At 41.7% G+C, this 18,408-nt stretch overlaps 1 protein-coding gene across 3 annotated transcripts; it reads left to right on the top strand.

The window, feature by feature from the left end:
• Positions 1-1,509: 1,509 nt before the first annotated feature.
• LOC120021344 (zinc finger protein Gfi-1b-like) lies at positions 1,510-8,121 on the top strand. 3 transcript variants are annotated; one of them, XM_038965056.1, is made up of 7 exons: positions 1,510-1,631; positions 4,039-4,145; positions 5,894-6,064; positions 6,236-6,465; positions 6,629-6,766; positions 6,967-7,132; positions 7,641-8,121. In XM_038965056.1, the coding sequence occupies exons 2-7, from the start codon at positions 4,046-4,048 to the stop codon at positions 7,817-7,819; spliced, it is 984 nt and encodes a 327-aa protein (XP_038820984.1). In that variant the 5' UTR covers positions 1,510-1,631; positions 4,039-4,045; the 3' UTR covers positions 7,820-8,121. The 3 variants fall into 3 exon arrangements, with proteins under 3 accessions (XP_038820984.1, XP_038820983.1, XP_038820985.1); XM_038965055.1 differs by lacking the exon at positions 1,510-1,631 and adding an exon at positions 3,169-3,404; XM_038965057.1 differs by lacking the exon at positions 1,510-1,631 and having other exon boundaries at positions 4,060-4,145; positions 5,983-6,064.
• The last annotated feature ends 10,287 nt before the right edge of the window (positions 8,122-18,408 follow it).

Below are 18,408 nucleotides of genomic sequence, written 5' to 3'. Positions count from 1 at the left end.
AGAATGGACGCATTAGGAGTTATCTGTAGCACTATATTGAATAACTCCAATATCATATCCCATTCTCACCTCACAAATTGAAATATGCAACACAGAAATATTTTCAAAATGTTAGCTGATGGTGTTATTAGCCTACTTAGGCATATTTATACAGATCAAACATTACCCAACATAAACCAAGCATTCCACTCAAAGCAGTTGAACTACTTTTTGGGGCCCATCAATATGATTTCCTTGACTACCGTTACTACAGATATGATTAAGAAAGATTTGTGAACATCAATCTAATTCAGGAGTTCCCAACCTATTTCACACAGGGTCCCCTATTTCACAACCTAAAAAATTGCTGGAAAGAGAGAAGACATGGTTTTATGTTTATATAAAACTAGGCAAGTCAGTTAAGAACAAATTCTTATTTACAATGACAGCCTATCAGAGAACAGTGGGTTAACTGCCTTGTTCAGGGGTAGAAGGACAGATTTTTATCTTGTCAGCTCTGGGATTCGATCCAGGTACCTTTCTGTTACTGGCACAACGCTCTAACCACTAGGCTACCAACCACCCGTAAACCATGCCTCCCCTCTTTCTAGCCTCTTTCTATTAGCTTTTTATAGACACTTCATTTTATTAACTAAATTGTGTCCTGAAAAGTGCAAAGTAGGCAAGGGATAAAATACACAGTCCTGTTAACCTATTAGAGTTGCTGCAGTCCACACGTGTTATGGAACGAACAATGGCAGTATGAGACGACAGGTAGCCTAGCAGTTAGAGTGTTGGGCCAGTGATCGAAAGGTTGCTAGTTTGCAATATCCTAGCCGACAAGGTGAAAAATCTATTGAGCTGCTCTTGGCCCTTTGAGCAACGCACTTAACCCAAATTGCTTCAGGTAGACCCTGGCTTTGACCCCACTGGGATATGTATAATACATATATGTGTGATATAGGAAAAACATAAGCAACCACAAACATTTTCTTGAGCAAGTAACCAAAAGGTTGCTGGTTCAAATCCTGGTCCTGACAAGGTGCCAAAAAATCTGCCACTGTGCCCTTGAGCAAGGCATTAAACCCCAATTGCTCCAGGGGCGGTGGACAATGGGGACCCTGGCTGTGACCCCACTCTCTGTGGGTATCTCTGGGGGAGTTGGGTTAGACATTTCCACTACACAATTACGTGTAACAGGACAAATGTAAGCACCCCCCAAATTATTATTATCATCATCTTAGGTACATTTCTATTGTGGGGCTGTAATTGGATGACTTTTATTTTGATAGCGGATGCTGTTGAACCGGGACTGACCACAGGCACAACAGTCTCTTGCACTGACTCCCTGCATTTTACACACATGCACTCCCTCACACATAAGCACGAACACAACACACCACATGAATGCTGCAACTGGACACCTATTTATTTTACAACACTATGTCTATTTAATATTGCACAATCTATTACACAATTCCCCGGCACGTGTAAATATCTTACTTCAATTCGTTTGAGTGCCTTCTTGTATTATATTTGAGCTCCTTATAATCCTATTTCTATCCATTGAGCTTACATTTTTTGTACTCTTTTATTCACTTAATTAGCCTACTATTCTACTGTTGTTGCATTGTCAAGAGGTAAAGATGCAGGTAAGAATTTCGTTGCACTGTGTATTCCACATATATCATATATGATTAATAATCAATCTTGAACTTGAACTTGAACTGTTGCTTTGGGTATAAATAGCAGGGGTTGCTGGGATAGCTCTTCAGTCTAGAGTTTGGTGCCATAGCTCTGCTGATGTTATTTCTCCTTATATTTAATTTGTCCTGAAGTTGAGTGGTTGCTCTAATTAAACCTTGATCTATAACGGGTATTCGCAGAGTGCATTTACCCTGCCTGGGCTTATATCGGGTGGCAGCTGGCTGTTCTTTCAAGAATGAAAGCTAACAAACTACCACCACTGGTGATCTAGACGCTAGACTAGAGACTTGTGAAGGCTCTATAGAGTTAGATAGAGGACTTCAGATGGATAAAACCTATTCTGGCATGGACGTCGCCATTGAGGGCTTCAAGCATTTTAAAGTAGTCAACTGGGTGGGACTTCCTTTGGGTTAAGGCAGGATCACATGATTCCATCCGGGTCATTAGGAGGGATCAGCCAATTAATTATACTAGCCAGCAAACACTAGGCACTCTTTCAGTTTATTTGCCAACTGAGTAGTAGAAAATTGACTACTTCGACAAGGAGACTCCCTCAATGGCGCTCCCCGTGCGCTCACAGACGCCCGAGTGGGACAAAAACAAACATGATATCTGTGTAATTCTCTATGTGAGGGTCCTGCATGAGAAAAATGTATTGACGAGAAACTGCCACGTGATGTCGCAAGTGTGCCTCTACACTTCATTACGGTGTGAGTTCATGCACTTAAATACTCGTCTTGGCAAGATTCAGTATATTAGTGTAGTTTACAAAGATGACATTCATTGTTTTACTGTTATTGTAACACAAAATAACTTCTTTGTATTTGTTTTATTCAAAATAATATTTTCATTATTTTCAACGCACTGATCCATTAAGATACATATGTATGACAGTTTGGATAGAGTAGACCTACTGTCTGACAAAAGTTATGAGAAAAAAAATCTAGGCTATGTCAGTAACTGATGGACAGGTACACAAAATACAGTCCAGTGCAAACAAGACTGTGTAAACATGAATAATCGGAGACTGGTTTGGTGTGTGTATCTATGGAGGAGCTGGTGTCTAGTTTGCTTATTTAAATCTTAAATCACCCAAGACTATGTATTGGCAATTTTATTTACACAACACAGAGAATGTAACGACTACTGTAAATCTTGTAAATCAAATATTACAAGTTGTAGGCTAATGAGTGAAACTTTTGGATTGGATTTCTTTTTGTTTCTCTAATCGATTTTAATAGTTGTAAAGTATTCTGTAATTGGTGAAATTACCTTTGTTCCTTCCAATTTGAAAACCATTATATGCCAAACAAAATATAATCACGTGAGAGACATGATGTTCAATAATTATTTCAATTTATTTGTGAACTGTTTGAAACGTAAAATCGTTTGTAACAGTTCGAGGAGCTGTGTCAACATTCATATATGTTTTTTCTACGCAAATTGCCACCTGCGAGTTGGCGCTCTCATTGGTTGAAACCACAGTCAGATTCCAACACAACACTATCTGATTGAAAATCAGGGAGGGGAGCAAAAGAAAAGAGCAAAAAGTGCGATGTTTTACAGTGGTTTGGATTCTGAGTTTTGCGAAAGGATTTTAGGAAATATTTTTACTTCGACTTATTGGATATTGTTTTAATAAGTAAGCATTGCCAATATACAGTAATATACAGTAATATGACAACTATCCTACCTAGCCTACTTGTTATAAACTAACGGTAAGTGCAGCAAGTGCATGTTATTATAACGAATTTTTCCTGTAGCATAATTTATGTAAATGTGTATTGATAATTCGAATAAAGAAAATTACGATAGATTAATTTAGGTTATAAATAAATTTATGCATTTTACAATTAGCCGATCCAAGTCAGTAATGTATTATTATTATTTTAAACATCACAAGCCTATCATATGCTTTTTTTTCAGTCTTTTACAGCGTTATTTCATGATAAGCCTACATACTTAAATAGGTAACTCAAATACTGATTGATCATTCTATTGTATTGGACTTGACAGCATATTTATTTGTGGCATATTCTGGGAATTAGTTGGTATGGCTTGGTTATTTTAAATGTACAATTCATGTAGGACAACAGTTTATTTAGCCTACATTTAAAACATTAGTGTTAGCATAAAGTCAAACAACCTACCTAAATATATAATAATTTATTTAGCCCATTGTTTCCCTCGCTCAAACTCACTCCTTCAAAAATGTTATATCAGCCCACCTAAACATTTTGAAAGTTCACAGACTCGTAAACTGCATTATAACATGTTAGGCCTAGGCCTCCATAATACCTCAAATATTTTGAGATGCCTATAAGCATTTGCCATAATTATTTTTTCCAACAGCGTTGTCATGCCACGATCCTTTTTGGTGAAAAACAAGAGGTGCACATCTTACAATGTGCACCAATCTCACGAAGATGAAGCCGAATCGAGGGACCCTGCATTTACAGGTTAGTTAGAATGCCAAGATTATCATGGAGACTCATCAATACTTTTACAAGTGTATTATGAGAAGTGTATAATGATTTGCCAGTTATTTCATGCATTGCCACAGTTTATAATTCATCAATTGACAATGACAAGTTTACATTTCCTTTATTCACACCCCTGTGCATTACAGACATCAGTATTTTTTCTATCTGCACCACTATAGGCTATTGCAAAAAAAATGAAAAACAAATTACATTTATTTGACTTGAGGAAAGTGAAACCATAATGATGAGTTGCAGCATGCAGTGGGACTTTTATAAATGTATGTTAAACATCATCATAGAAAATAAATACAATTGAGGACAGAGGCAACACCTGTTGAACTATTAGACGAAGTATCGTCCAAAGCAAGGGAAATATGCTCCGACTGTTATTGATGGTCAGATTTGTCAATGCGTTCACAATTCACTGAATTCTTTGAATTCATAGGAATTCGCCTATTGAAACTGAGCGGTTAGGGCTGGTTTCACGGATATGCAAAAGAGAAATAATTCTGAAGAATAGCCGTCAGAGTATGCACTGTACAGGTAACTGCCAAAATAAAGGAAACACAACATAAAGCGTTTTAATAGGGCGTTGGGCCACCACGAACCGCCAGAACAGCTTCAATGCGCCTTGGCATAGATTGTGATACACGTGTCTGGATCTCTATTGGAGGGATGCGACACCATTCTTTCACGATAAATACCATCATTTTGTGTTTTGTTGGTGGTGGAAAACTATGTCTCAGGCGCCACTTCAGAATCTCCCATAGTGTTCAATTAGCTTGAGATCTGGTGACACACACACACACACACTTTAAACCCTTTGAGACCCCTGTTTCAAAGTCATTTGCCGTGTCCGAATACCCATACTAGTGTACTATACTGAAGAAAAATATAAACGCAGCATGCAACATTTTCAAATGTTTTACTGAGTTACAGTTCATACAAGGAAATCAGTTCATTGAAATACATTTATTAGGCCCTAATCTATGGATTTCACATGACTGCAGCCATGGGTGGGCCTGGGAGGGCTTAGGCCCACCCACTGGGGAGCCAGGCCCCACCAATCAGAATGGGACCAACACTTTACATGCTGCGTTTATATTTTAGTTCAGTGTACATACTTAAACTGCATACTCATTTCGGTGTTTAATCTAATTTAATTCACTTGTCTTTTCCAACTCAACAGTTTGACAACAGCTGATAATCAGATAAATTGATGCACTGTACCAAAATGAACGAATGGCGGGAGTCAACGCAATCGTGCATTAGATGATGCATTGGGAATACTATTTTCTAAATTTCGCACACTATAAAAAAAATGTTTTTTGCATACTATTTAGTACGCTAGTATGGGTATTAGGACATGACCACTGAGATGTCTTCTTCTAGCCATGATAGCCAACATAATGGGAAACTGGGAATTTTTATACATGAACCTTAGCATAATGGGATGTTTTAATTGCTCAATTAACTCCGGAACCACAGCCACATCTGTGTGGAAGAACCTGCTTTTAATATACCTTCTATCCATCATTTACTCAAGTGTTTCCTTTATTTTCGCAGTTACCTGTACATTTATGTACATTTTCATAGATAAACCTTTCTCATATAAAAAAATATATTTTATTACTTTTTAACTCTCCATTGTTGGAAAAGGACTCCATACCTGTTGTATTCGGTCCATGTGACAAAAAACATTCTATTTGATTTGATCTTGTCAGAACCAAAGAGTCCAGAGTCTCCAGTCAGGCCTCAGTCACTGAGTCAGCCCACTCATCCTGACACCTATTCTTACATGAAAAATGAACAGGAGCCTGAACGGCCAGTCCCCTTTCACCCTGACCCAACAGGACACCCTGTTACCCCTGCTCCACCACCATACTACTTATCAGGTGAGAGACCCTCCAACTGGGCTGGGATGTTGTGAAGAGACAAAAATCGTTGGGAATAGAATATAATAGAACATTTAGGACCTTATTGGTCCTAAATGGGACAACATATGATTCAGGTTTTTTCAGAGGAAGTGTTCATTGAGTCAATTTTCTTATTACTTCTACCCTCAGAGGCTCACATGGCAGAGCTCCCTGCATACTACAAGCCCTCCTACACCTGGGACTCTGTACCTGCGCCCTATGACCTTTGTACGATGGGCTTCCTCCCCTCCCTCCTGCAGCACTCCAGGAGCCTATTTGGGGCTAAAGTCAGCCACAGCCCTGAGCCCCAGCAACCTCTGGACTGCAGCACACACTACTACCCCACCTCGGGAACTTATCACTGCATCACCTGTGACAAGGTACATATGCAGGAGTGGTGTCATAGCTTTCTCTTTACACTGTGTAACTGACAATAACTAATGGGCCTATACAGAATTAGACTGCCAGAACACTTGTTTAAAAGACTACACATGTGACTTCATGAAAAGCTCCTCCTAGCCCTGTCCTCCTCTGCCACGGCAGGTGTTCTCAACCCCTCATGGTTTGGAGGTGCATGTCAGACGCTCCCACAGCGGGACCAGACCATTCGGCTGCAGCATCTGCAGGAAAACCTTTGGCCATGCTGTCAGTCTGGAGCAACACATGAACGTTCACTCACAGGTACCCACAATGCACAGTGTCCTGTTGGAGATGGTTAAGGAGACAAGACAGACAACCAGAGATGTGTAATCTGGCACATTGTCCAAATTGCCCTAAATTATGTGTATACTTCTATAGAAAAGTAGCCTAACGTACATACTTTCATGACAATGATATTTGAGATGAGATGATAAATTAAGTACATGTTTCCTTAAACAAAGGAAAGAAGTTTTGAATGCAAGATGTGTGGAAAGACATTCAAGCGCTCTTCCACCCTCTCCACCCATCTACTCATCCACTCCGACACCAGGCCCTACCCCTGTCAGTACTGTGGAAAGAGGTTCCACCAGAAGTCGGACATGAAGAAACACACCTACATCCACACAGGTGAGGAGAGAAGAGCATCCACAGAGCACCAAAGTTAGGGATCCAACCACTGATTTGATTGTATTGTAATTTCTCAGAAAACTAAAAAGCAACGTTAGTGATTGCCTCACACTGTAGTTCTCTGCTTTCTAGGTGCTGTTAACATGAATTGTTTCCTAGAGTAATATAACTGCTGATGAATCAGAAAAATAAACTTAAACAAATGTCCATCTGATTTGCATATCTGGTTTTCCTACTTTGCCAAGGCCTCTGTGAAAGGAACTCTGTGCAGGTGGAATATGTCTCTAATGAATGTTTGACAAATCTTAACAATGGCACGATTCTTTCCTCCCAGTCACTGATACTGACTTTACCGCACAGATATACCTCATGCGTTACATGTTATCCGTTTTCATACTTTTTATACTTGTACAGCAAGAGCATCAATACAAAATGAAACTGTGATATTTGATTCTGATAGATTTGATAATGCCACTGTTTAAACATGTCTTTGTATGTGTCTATTTAGGTGAGAAGCCCCACAAATGCCAGGTGTGTGGCAAGGCATTTAGCCAGAGCTCCAACCTCATCACACACAGTCGTAAACACACAGGCTTTAAGCCCTTTGGCTGTGAGATCTGTGTCAAGGGCTTCCAACGCAAGGTGGACCTCCGCAGACACCATGAGAGCCAGCATGGCCTGAAGTGACGAGGTTGAGAACAATGGATAGAGAAGAAGAGGAAAGAGTGCCTTAGCAAAACAACATAGCAAAGAAAGAGAAAGAACGACCAAACATGTCCTTTAGTGGTGAGCATCATGACACAAAATGGCCACTATGGACACAATCATTTTGTTTTACACATATCGTATTGAATCTTATCCTTCTTGTGAAAAGGCATTTTTAAGAATCAGACTTTAGACAAGGCAAATTATGAATATACTTTTTTCATAAAGTATTTGCTATCACTTAAGGAGGAACAGCCCTTTGGAATAAAATCTAATTCAACTGATATCCTTTGGGTGCATTGTGATGTTGTATACTTATGACAGAGGCCTTTAAAGTCAAATGTGAAGAGAGATAGGTCTCATGATTTTGTTGCATAATGTATTTAAGAAAAAGCTTTATATGTTCACAAAGAGTTTGTTTGCCATTCATACTATAGTTATAAATTAATCTTATGTCAAATAAAAGGAAGCAATGGTATGAATGAACAAATGCTCTCCAAATAACGGTGAGATTTTATTATAATCCTCGTAATCATTGTGGTTTGCGGAGAAAAGACAACTCACACTCCGCCCATATTTAACATAATCATGCATTCACTGTCATGTGACAAGTTGACAAACATTGTGAAAGAAGAGGGAAAAAAACAGTCAAAAGGTCAAATACAAGCAGCATGTTAGCTTAGTAAGATGAGATGGCTCATGGTAAGCCTTTATGTGTGACCGTTTACTCATGGCGCAGGTTGCATGCAGACTGTCTTCCAACTGGCTCTGTAGCAGTCCTCTGCAAGGCTGAGCTCATGTTGTCTGGGGCTGAAATCTCTAGCATGACCAGTCAGAGATAATTCAAATCTATACCTGGAAAACCATGCAAATCTCAAGTCCGCCAGGCTTTCAAATGTCACACAGAGGAATGGACTGCCCACCAAAGAGCGGAGAGGGAGGATCAATCTCCCCAATCCTTCCAAAATCTCAATCACTAATATACAAACTGCTTAGGCCTTCCCCATGTATGATGCAGTTCTTCACACCCGTAAGCAAAGGTCTGCACATTCAGCTTCATCTCTAGTTAGTCACACTGTTGGTCTTCAAGTGGGAAGAAGAAGTGTATTCCCTCTGTATTATGATATTGGATATACTGTATGACAACAGACAGAGCATGGAGTACTCAAACAGCCTGTCCCCATATCAAATCAAATGTATTTATATAGCCCTTCTTACATCAGCTGATATTTCAAAGTGCTGTACAGAAACCCAGCCTAAAACCCCAAACAGCAAGCAATGCAGATGTAGAAGCACGGTGGCTAGGAAAAACTCCCTAGAAAGGCCAAAACCTAGGAAGAAACCTAGAGAGGAACCAGGCTATGAGGGGTGGCCAGTCCTCTTCTGGCTGTGCCGCGTGGAGATTATAACAGAACATGGCCAAGATGTTCAAATGTTCATAAATGACCAGCATGGTCAAATAATAATAATCACAGTAGTTGTCTCACAGTAGTTGTCGAGGGTGCAACAAGTCAGCACCTCAGGAGTAAATGTCAGTTGGCTTTCATAGCCGATCATTGAGACTATCTCTACTGCTCCTGCTGTCTCTAGAGAGTTGAAAACAACAGGTCTGGGACAGATAGCACGTCCGGTGAACAGGTCAGGGTTCCATAGCCGCAGGCAGAACAGTTGAAACTGGAGCAGCAGCACGGCCAGATGGACTGGGGACAGCAAGGAGTCATCATGCCAGGTAGTCCTGAGGCATGGTCCTAGGGCTCAGTTCCTCCGGGAGAGAGAAAGAAAGAAAGAGAGAATTAGAGAGAGCATACTTAGGTTCACACAGGACACCGGATAAGACAGAAGAAATACTCCAGATATAACAGACTGACCCTAGCCCCCCGACACATAAACTACTGCAGCATAAATACTGGAGGCTGAGACAGGAGGGGTCAGGGGACACTGTGGCCCCATCCGATGATACCCCCGGACAGGGCCAAACAGGCAGGATATAACCCCACCCACTTTGCCAAAGCACAGCCCCCACACCACTAGAGAGATATCTTCAACTACCAATTTACCATCCTGAGACAACCCAGACAGGAAGACCACGTCAGCGACTCAACCCACTCAAGTGATGCACCCCTCCTAGGGACGGCATGGAAGAGCACCAGTAAGCCAGTGACTCAGCTGCTGTAATAGGGTTAGAGGCAGCGAATCCCAGTGGAGAGAGGGGAACTGGCCAGACAGAGACAGCAAGGGCGGTTTGTTGCTCCAGAGCCTTTCCGTTCACCTTCACACTCCTGGGCCAGACTACACTCAATCATAGGACCTACTGAAGAGATGAGTCTTCAATAAAGACTTAAAGGTTGAGACCGAGTCTGCATCTCTCACATGGGTAGGCAGACATTCCATAAAAATGGAGCTCTATAGGAGAAAGCACTGCCTCCAGCTGTTTGCTTAGAAATTCTAGGGACAATTAGGAGGCCTGCGTCTTGTGACCGTAGCGTACGTGTAGGTATGTACGGCAGGACCAAATCGGAAAGATATGTAGGATCAAGCCCATGTAATGCTTTGTAGGTTAGCAGTAAAACCTTGAAATCAGCCCTTGCCTTAACAGGAAGCCAGTGTAGGGAGGCTAGCACTGGAGTAATATGATCACATTTTTTGGTTCTTGTCAGGATTCTAGCAGCCGTACTTAGCACAAACTGAAGTTTATTTAGTGGTTATCCGGGTAGCCGGAAAGTAGAGCATTGCAGTAGTCTAACCTAGAAGTAACAAAAGCATGGATAAATTTTTCTGCATCATTTTTGGACAGAACATTTCAGATTTTTGCAATGTTACGCAGATGGAAAAAAGCTGTCCTTGAAACAGTCTTGATATGTTCGTCAAAAGAGAGATCAGGGTCCAGAGTAACGCAGAGGTCCTTCACAGTTTTATTTGAGACGACTGTACAGCCATCAAGATTAATTGTCAGATTCAACAGAAGATCTCTTTGTTTCTTGGGACCTAGAACAAGCATCTCTGTTTTGTCCGAGTTTAAAAGTAGAAAGTTTTCAGCCATCCACTTCCTTATGTCTGAAACACAGGCATCTAGCGAGGGCAATTTTGGGGCTTCACCATGTGTAACAGTATAACTTTCGTCCGTCCCCTCGCCCCGGGCTCGAACCAGGGACCCTCTGCACACATAGACAACTGACACCCACGAAGCATCGCGCCACAAAAGCCACGGCTCTTGCAGAGCAAGGGGAACATCTACTTCAGGTCTCAGAGCGAGTGACGTCACCGATTGAAACGCTATTAGCACACACCACCGCTAACTAGCTAGCCATTTCACATCGGTTACACATGTTTCATTGAAATGTACAGCTGTGTGTCATCCGCATAGCAGTGAAAGTTAACATTATGTTTTCGAATGACATGCCCAAGAGGTAAAATGTATAGTGAAAACAATAGTGGTCCTAAAACGGAACCTTGAGGAACACCAACATTTACAGTTGATTTGTCAGAGGACAAACCATTCACAGAGACAAATTGATATCTTTCCGACAGATAAGATCTAAACCAGGCCAGAACTTGTCCGTGTAGACCAATTTGGGTTTCCAATCTCTCCAAAAGAATGTGGTGATTGATGGTAACAAAAGCAGCACTAAGGTCTAGGAGCACGAGGACAGATGCAGAGCCTCAGTCTGACGCCATTAAAAGGTCATTTACCACCTTCACAAGTGCAGTCTCAGTGTTATGATGGGGTCTAAAACCAAACTGAAGCATTTCGTATACATTGTTTGTCTTCAGGAAGGCAGTGAGTTGCTGCGCAACTTTTGAAAGGAATGGGAGATTCGATATAGGCCGATAGTTTTTTATATAAATTTAATGGGTCAAGGTTTGGCTTTTTCAAGAGAGGCTTTATTACTGCCACTTTTAGTGAGTTTGGTACACATCCGGTGGATAGAGAGCCGTTTATTATGTTCAACATAGAAGGGCCAAGCACAGGAAGCAGCTCTTTCAGTAGTTTAGTTGGAATAGGGTCCAGTATGCAGCTTGAAGGTTTAGAGGCCATGATTATTTTCATCATTGTGTCAAGAGATATAATACTAAAACACTTGAGTGTCTCCCTTGATCCTAGGTCCTGGCAGAGTTGTGCAGACTCAAGACAACTGAGCTTTGGAGGAATACGCAGATTTAAAGAGGAGTCCATAATTTGCTTTCTAATGATCATGATCTTTTCCTCAAAGAAGTTCATGAATGTATTACTGCTGAAGTGAAAGCCATCCTCTCGTGGGGAATGCTGCTTTTTAGTTAGCTTTGCGACAGTATCAAAAATAAATTTCAGATTGTTCTTATTTTCCTCAATTAGGTTGGAAAAATAGGATGATCGAGCAGCAGTGAGGGCTCTTCAATACTGCACGGTACTGGTACTGTCTTTCCAAGCTAGTCGGAAGACTTCCAGTTTGGTGTGGCGCCATTTCCGTTCCAATTTTCTGGAAGCTTGCTTCAGAGCTCGGGTATTTTCTGCATACCAGGGAGCTAGTTTCTTATGACAAATGTTTTTAGTTTTTAGGGGTGCAACTGCATCTAGGGTATTGCGCAAGGTTAAATTGAGTTCCTCAGTTTGGTGGTTAACCGATTTTTGTCCTCTGACGTCCTTGGGTAGGCAGAGGGAGTCTGGAAGGGCATCAAGAAATCTTTGGGTTGTCTGAGAATTTATAGCACGACTTTTGATGCTCCTTGGTTGGGGTTTGAGCAGATTATTTGTTGCGATTGCAAACGTAATAAAATGGTGGTCCGATAGTCCAGGGTTATGAGGAAAAACATCCACAACATTTATTCCACGGGACAAAACTAGGTCCAGAGTATGACTGTGGCAGTGAGTAGGTCCAGAGACATGTTGGACAAAACCCACTGAGTCGATGATGGCTCCGAAAGCCTTTTGGAGTGGGTCTGTGGACTTTTCCATGTGAAAATTAAAGTCACCAAAAATGTGAATATTATCTGCTATGACTACAAGGTCCGATAGGAATTCAGGGAACTCAGTGAGGAACGCTGTATATGGCCCAGGAGGCCTGTAAACAGTAGCTATAAAAAGTGATTGGGTAGGCTGCATAGATTTCATGACTAGAAGCTCAAAAGACGAAAACGCCGTTTTTTTTTGTAAATTGAAATTTGCTATCGTAAATGTTAGCAACACCTCCGCCTTTGCGGGATGCGCAGGGGGTATGGTCACTAGTGTAACCAGGACGTGAGGCCTCATTTAACACAGTAAATTCATTTGGTTTAAGCCATGTTTCAGTCAGGCCAATCACATCAAGATTATGATCAGTGATTAGTTCATTGACTATAACTGCCTTTGAAGTGAGGGATCTAACATTAAGTAGCCCTATTTTGAGATGTGAGGTATCACGATCTCTTTCAATAATGGCAGGAATAGAGGTCTTTATTCTAGTGAGATTGCTAAGGCGAACACCGCCATGTTTAGTTTTGCCCAACCTAGGTCGAGGCACAGACACAGTCTCAATGGGGATAGCTGAGCTGACTACACTGACTGTGCTAGTGGCAGACTCCACTAAGCTGGCAGGCTGGCTAACAGCCTGCTGCCTGGCCTGCACCCTATTTCATTCTGGAGCTAGGGGAGTTAGAGCCCTGTCTATGTCCGTAGATAAAATGAGAGCACCCCTCCAGCTAGGATGGATTCCGTCACTCCTCAACAGGCCAGGCTTGGTCCTGTTTGTGGGTGAGTCCCAGAAAGAGGGCCAATTATCTACAAATTCTATCTTTTGGGAGGGGCAGAAAACAGTTTTCAACCAGCGATTGAGTTGTGAGACTCTGCTGTAGGGCTCATCACTCCCCCTGACTGGGAGGGGGCCAGAGACAATTACTCGATGCCGACACATCTTTCTAGCTGATTTACACGCTGAAGCTATGTTGCACTTGGTGACCTCTGACTGTTTCATCCTAACATCGTTGGTGCCGACGTGGATAACAATATCTCTATACTCGCCAGTTTTAACTTTAGTCAGCACTATCTTCAGATTATCCTTAACGTCGGTAGCCCTGCCCCCTGGTAAACAGTGTATGATCGCTGGATGATTCGTTTTAAGTCTAATACTGCGGGTAATGGAGTCGCCAATGACTAGGGTTTTCAATTTGTCAGAGCTAATGGTGGGAGCCTTCAGCGTCTCAGACCCCGTAACGGGAGGAGTAGAGACCAGAGAAGGCTCGGCCTCTGACTCCGACTCGCTGCTTAATGGGGAGAACAGGTTGAAAGTTTCTGTCGGCTGAATGAGCGACACCAGTTGAGCATTCCTACAGCATTTCCCTCCAGAAGCCATGAGAAAGTTGTCCGGCTGCGGGGACTGTGCGAGGGGATTTATACTAACGTTACTATCTGTACTTATTGGTGGCACAGACGCTGTTTCCTCCTTTCCTACACTGAAATTACCCTTGCCTAACGATTGCGTCTGAAGCTGGGCTTGCAGCACAGCTATCCTCGCCGCAAGGCGATCGTTCTCCTGTATATTATGATTACAGCGACTGCAAGTAGAAGGCATCATGTTAATGTTACTACTTAGCTTCAGCTGCTGGAAGTCCTGGCGAACCATGTCCAGATCAAACGTCCGGAGTGAAAAAGTTGAATGGAAAAAAGTTGAGTGAGGGAAAAACTAAAAATATAAACGGTAATTAAAAAGTAAAAACCGTAAAGTTGTCAGGTAGCAAAGTAGGGTTGGCAACAAAACGCACAGCAGCACGTAAACAAGTCTGCAAGTTGTGACCGTACCACACCCATCCATTCTGACAGGTTTGCTTTGACATACACATTGCACTTCTCATGAAGACACAACACCTTCCTCAAACACCAAATCCAGTTAGGCCATTTAAGCTGTTAGTCAAATCAGACCATTTCTTAGTAAAATCTGTTATCAAATACTGTATAAGTAGCTGGCCAAGTACAACTATGGGTTGAATCAGGTTTTGAGGTTTTAGACCTACCACTGTCCACAACTGTTTGCTAATTTCTAACAAAAATATATTAAATTCCCACTTTATGCTGCAGGGTAGAAGAATTCCATGAACTTTCAATAAATTCCCTGGTGTTCCGGAAATCCTGTTTGGAGGGTTCCAGATTTGCCTAATTTTTTTTATTTCAACCTGAGTTAAATCAGTAGGTGAAAAATAAAACACCCGTACATGGTCACAACAGCAGTATGAGTTTATGTTGCGGGTTTGTTACAGAAATCAGTGTCTAGGTGCGGAATGAAACATACATCCTGTCCACTGTCTGGTACAGTTGGTAAACAAATCTGTGGTGCCATGCAAATGAGTGTTTATATAACCCAGGCAACAGGGTCCGTTGTGCTCAGGAGAAACAGTTAGGGTTGCATCCTGGTGTGAGGGTACAGAGCAAAACAAAATGCTGCACAGGCAGCCAATGGCAGAGAGAGGAGCAGGACGAGCGGGCCTAAACAAACAGGACATGGGTCCTGCATTGGAGGGGTGGGGCCCAGACTGTAGCCTGGGGGGAAACTGGGGAAATTAGGGGACCAGGTCCACCCACACGCACCTGAGCTGAACTTCCCTTTTCAACATTCGCATACAGGTGTGTGTCTGTGCTTCTTATCATTTAGTACAACACAACGCAGGGTTTTAATTAAAACAGCACAATATAGTAACGTCTCAATAGCATATATTAATTATTGTATGCTTTTATGCTCTCTCTCTCTCCTCCCCCTCTTCATTTGCATCTCCTGTGCCGGCCTGGGGCACAGTGGCATCCTAATCCTTCAAAGAACTAAACTGTACGTTTCTCTAGAACTTCAATGTTAAACTGTCCACTCAAAGTAAAGATAAAATTAACATCTTTAAACACTTCCAGCTCAACAACAAACTTAAGCTAAATCAAGACAAATTATTTTCCCCTCATTTTTTTATTTAATTTTTTTAACTACAAGATAATGAAACAAAAGGTGAAATCAACAAAGCAAACTGCTTTCTTTTCAATTGTGCAGCACTAATTCGTCTAACGGCCCATGCCTGCTGCCTTGCCAGCAAGCTTGTGGAGGAATCAGATACCAGAAACCGACTTAACACTGACAAACACATTAACAGAAAACAAGAAAAAAACTCAAAATCTGTTCCACCCAGCCAAGACCCTGTAAAGCACAAGAAAATCATGGCACACATCTGCACACACTCTTAATCTAACCATACCAAGCACTCACACACACACACACTCACACACTCACATACACACACACACAGGTAGAGTAGGCCAGAAGATGAATTTAAATTTGTCTTGCAAATGAGTATGCAAAATATCCCTGGTCTGTGCCCTGGTAAAGGGTTGGAAGGTGGAAAGGTGTGCCAGCCCGAGGCTAAAAGCTAGGGGAGACATGTTGAAGAACGGATATCTCCCATGGGCTGCTCTATCTTAAGAAATATGTACTATTTTATGTACTACTTTAATTAGCATACACTGAGTATTTACTATTTCAAGCAATGGAAGCTATAACATCGATGTACAGACATATAGTATTATATTTACAGTTAGCAATGCTTGACATAGAAAGTCCATGGAAAGTATTAATTGACAATATATATATATTTTTAAGTTACACACCCCTAGCTACATGAACTGCCCCGCTCCAAATCAACTGAAGGACAAAGAACCCTATCATCCATGTTTATGACCTCAGAGCCAGGTACTGGATGGTATGAGATAGAGAAGAGACAGAGAAGGAGAGGAGTGACCAGGCCAAGTCTAACACACGCAGATTACCAAAGAAGAGAAGATAAAAGGCAATCATTATTTAAATCCAGGGAGTGGTGTATTTGTTTGTGTAAAGCGTCAAATTAGAGGTAAAGTCATGCTCTTCTCCAGAACCTAGCTGGGAAAGCTGAAGAGGTAAAACATTGAAGAGGCATGAAGCTTGATTTGATCTACTTTTGCTAATACAACATTCATATCATCCTTTTGATAAATTTATTTGACGTTTACATGTTTATGTTTAGCCTTGACTCTCAATGCTATTGGACTAGTGAACTAAAGAAGAAGCCAAACTGAGGCAGCTTTCTTCCATTTGCCTAAACACAGGAAGTAGGTCTCTGATCACATGAGAGTGGCGGGCTGGTGATACCATTTGAATGACAGTTAGCAGGGGGAAGAGTGTAGTGGATCAGAATGACAATAATGGCAGCAGCCATCTTCGCTGCAGCTCTGAGGCAGTTCATCATCCAAAAATGGCTTTGCCTTTCCAACCGCCACACAATCAGCTGCAAAGCATGGGCTTCTGACTGCACATGATGCACTGAGAGAGAGAAGAGGAGAGAGGGAAGGGAAGGGAGAGAAGTTGAAAAAGGAGTGAGAAGGACTGAGCAGGGTCAACCAGGAAAGAGAGTGAAAATTAAAAAGAGATATAGAGAAAGAGGTGGAAAGAGAGAGGGTGAAATCTGGGGCTATGCAGCAGGCCTTGCTGGGCAAGCCGGGCAATGGTGGGTGTATGATAGTCTTATCATGGCTGCCCCACACTGTAACGGTCGGAAACATGCCAGAGTCTCGACAGGGAGGAGTGAACAGTCCCTCCACAGAGATAGCACCCAACACAGCCGTAATCTGGGAGACACAGGAGCACGGACCAATAGACAGAGGTGCTAGATCCCACTCCGTGTGACACCCCGGCTCCACCACACCACATGACAAATTGTTTCTCCCAGCATGACCTCTTCTGCTGTCTCATCATCTCCCGCAAAGCACAGAACTTCATAATACGTCCCGACTCAGGAAGCACAAATGCCTTATCTGGCTCTACTCTAGAAAAGCATGGCACTAGGGTTCTTATTCAAATAGCTGTTACACACCAAATTCCTCTCCATTTCAGGGGATGGAGTGAAATGTAGTTATTTGTAATATACACTGTGACTGTGTTGGAATGGATCTAAAGTGGTAAAACTGAAACAGGATGTCAAAACAAAAGTTTCACGACTTGACTATCAGAAGGACACCAGCCATCATCAAGCCTACAAAAAAAACAAGAAGCCAATGGAAAACATATACTGTTTATCTTGAGTCACATCATATTATCTTATATTGCCCTTAAGGCACAGAAGTCGGATTTTTCAAAAGTAAACAGAAATGTCTATCACTAAATAGAACATTGCTAAATTGTAGGCCTTTCCAACATATTCTAACACAACTTGCTTTGCTGATCTAATATTACTTCTCCTCTGTAGAATCAGATTCTCTCTTTCTGATGGAGGATGTTATGAGATTATACAAATTACACCACTTGAGGGGGGAGGACATGATACAAATGCACAAACCACTGTTTCAAAGTTCCTAACAGCAAGACCAGATCACTCCTTTTCTAAATAACAAGGAAACCCTGGGGGCAGGATCCCAAATTGGAGTTTAGCATAAAGTAAACTTTTAAAATGGTGATACAACTGATATAGCAGTTGTATCAATAGGGTGAGGCAAATTACAAGTGGCTTTATCAATCTGAGACAATATCCAAACATTTCAATTTTATGTGTAAGACAGAAGTATACATTAAAGGGAGATTTCAGGATTTTGGCAGTTAGGCTCTTTATCTACTTCCCCA

Source organism: Salvelinus namaycush, chromosome 26 (genome assembly GCF_016432855.1).
Source record: "Salvelinus namaycush isolate Seneca chromosome 26, SaNama_1.0, whole genome shotgun sequence".
Classification (NCBI taxonomy): Eukaryota; Metazoa; Chordata; class Actinopteri; order Salmoniformes; family Salmonidae; genus Salvelinus; species Salvelinus namaycush.
This window is presented reverse-complemented; position numbering and strand designations above follow the sequence as displayed.

What these genes read in the sequence shown, in the direction of transcription:
- LOC120021344 (XM_038965056.1), top strand. Translation starts at nt 4,046, where the DNA reads ATGCCACGATCCTTTTTGGTGAAAAACAAGAGGTGCACATCTTACAAT. An exon ending in ACTGCATCACCTGTGACAAG is followed by an intron (nt 6,466 to 6,628) that starts GTACATATGCAG and finishes CTGCCACGGCAG; the next exon opens with GTGTTCTCAACCCCTCATGG. An exon ending in ACACACCTACATCCACACAG is followed by an intron (nt 7,133 to 7,640) that starts GTGAGGAGAGAA and finishes GTGTCTATTTAG; the next exon opens with GTGAGAAGCCCCACAAATGC.